Source organism: Loa loa (genome assembly GCF_000183805.2).
Source record: "Loa loa unplaced genomic scaffold supercont3.2802, whole genome shotgun sequence".
Lineage (NCBI taxonomy): Eukaryota > Metazoa > Nematoda > Chromadorea > Rhabditida > Onchocercidae > Loa > Loa loa.
The window spans coordinates 1-1,215 of record NW_018110980.1 but is presented as its reverse complement, the minus strand read 5'-3'; the positions used below and the strand labels follow the sequence as shown (position 1 = coordinate 1,215).

The 1,215-nt window shown below is 33.7% G+C and overlaps 1 protein-coding gene across 1 annotated transcript; it reads right to left on the bottom strand.

Annotated features, from left to right (window-relative positions):
- Nucleotides 1-160: 160 nt before the first annotated feature.
- On the bottom strand, nt 161-1,016 carry LOAG_15810 (hypothetical protein; the record flags this gene model as incomplete). The annotated part of the gene is made up of 3 exons (XM_003151298.1): nt 161-307; nt 582-658; nt 877-1,016. Coding segments are annotated over 3 exons (364 nt in total), but the record flags the coding sequence as incomplete, so codon positions are not given.
- Nucleotides 1,017-1,215: the final 199 nt, after the last annotated feature.

Genomic DNA, 1,215 nt, shown 5'->3' with positions numbered 1-1,215 from the left:
TCTCATCTTATTCCTCTTGATTTTTGTCTGTTGAAATTTATCTAGTTTTATTAGTAAAATAACTTTTAATTCAACCAAACTTCGAGGATCGACGTAGAAAGTTACGTGAGGACCCAATTGATTATGAAAGGCGATAGTAACAGCTACTGTCAATTCCCAACTATGGTTCTTCATTGCCATTCCACATGAATACCGTTGAAACAAAATACCCAGAAGCTCTACCGTGAATTTCTATCGGTGAATCGTCGCCACCCTCTTTATTGTAGGTTTTGGTTCCGGTATAATATTCTCTAAGCATGGAAGTTTCCTGAGTTGCCTTTTAAATTCGTTCCGATATTCCGTACTGCAATAGCATTTTTTATGTTCACACTACAGAACTAACCAAGTACTTCTAGGACAAAATATTTCAACGATAAAAAAATATTTCTTTTGATGTTCCATAAGATCAGTTTTTACCTTCTCCAATAATAGAAGAACCAATTGCATGAAATGCTTAAATTAACAAATATTCCCGCGTAGCATCCTATGTAAAATGCTGTCATTTCGGAAAAATCGTAGAAAAGTGTTGACAGATAGATCACCGTTGATGCCAACTGTCCCAGTCCAATAAATGCCACGACTATCTTTAATGATTGTAACAGCTCGTAGTTTCTAGTTGCTGAAATAGAAATAGGAGAACGCTATGACAACCACTACGGTTATTCATAATTAATTAGTTTTCATGAAATCCTTGACAGATGTGATTCTATACCTGAATAACGAAGGAACAAAGCAAAGGATAGTCCGATAACATAAATACGCCATTCGATGATGGAGAGATAGACCAAATATCTTTCAGGGTGATGTTTTACTTTGTCAAATATTTAAATAGCTCACTTGTTTTAGTTTTCACCATAACTCGGCTCAGTATTGCATAAAGTATAATTGTTGCTAAATTAATAACAGCTGATGAAATGCTCCAAACCGAGTCTGACAAGCCACTATATATTGCAACCACAACACAAATTACTTCGATACTGCAATGAAAAGATACAAACGGTAATTAAGGGAATAAGATTATAAATGGAGAGCTTTTTGTACAATTCTACCTTGGAATATTTGGAAATACATTTCAGATATCAAACATCTCATATGTTTCTTTTTAAACTATTTGTTGTTCATCTCGAATTTTGATATTTTTGTCTTTTTTCCCTTTTAATAACAAAGCTTTATTCA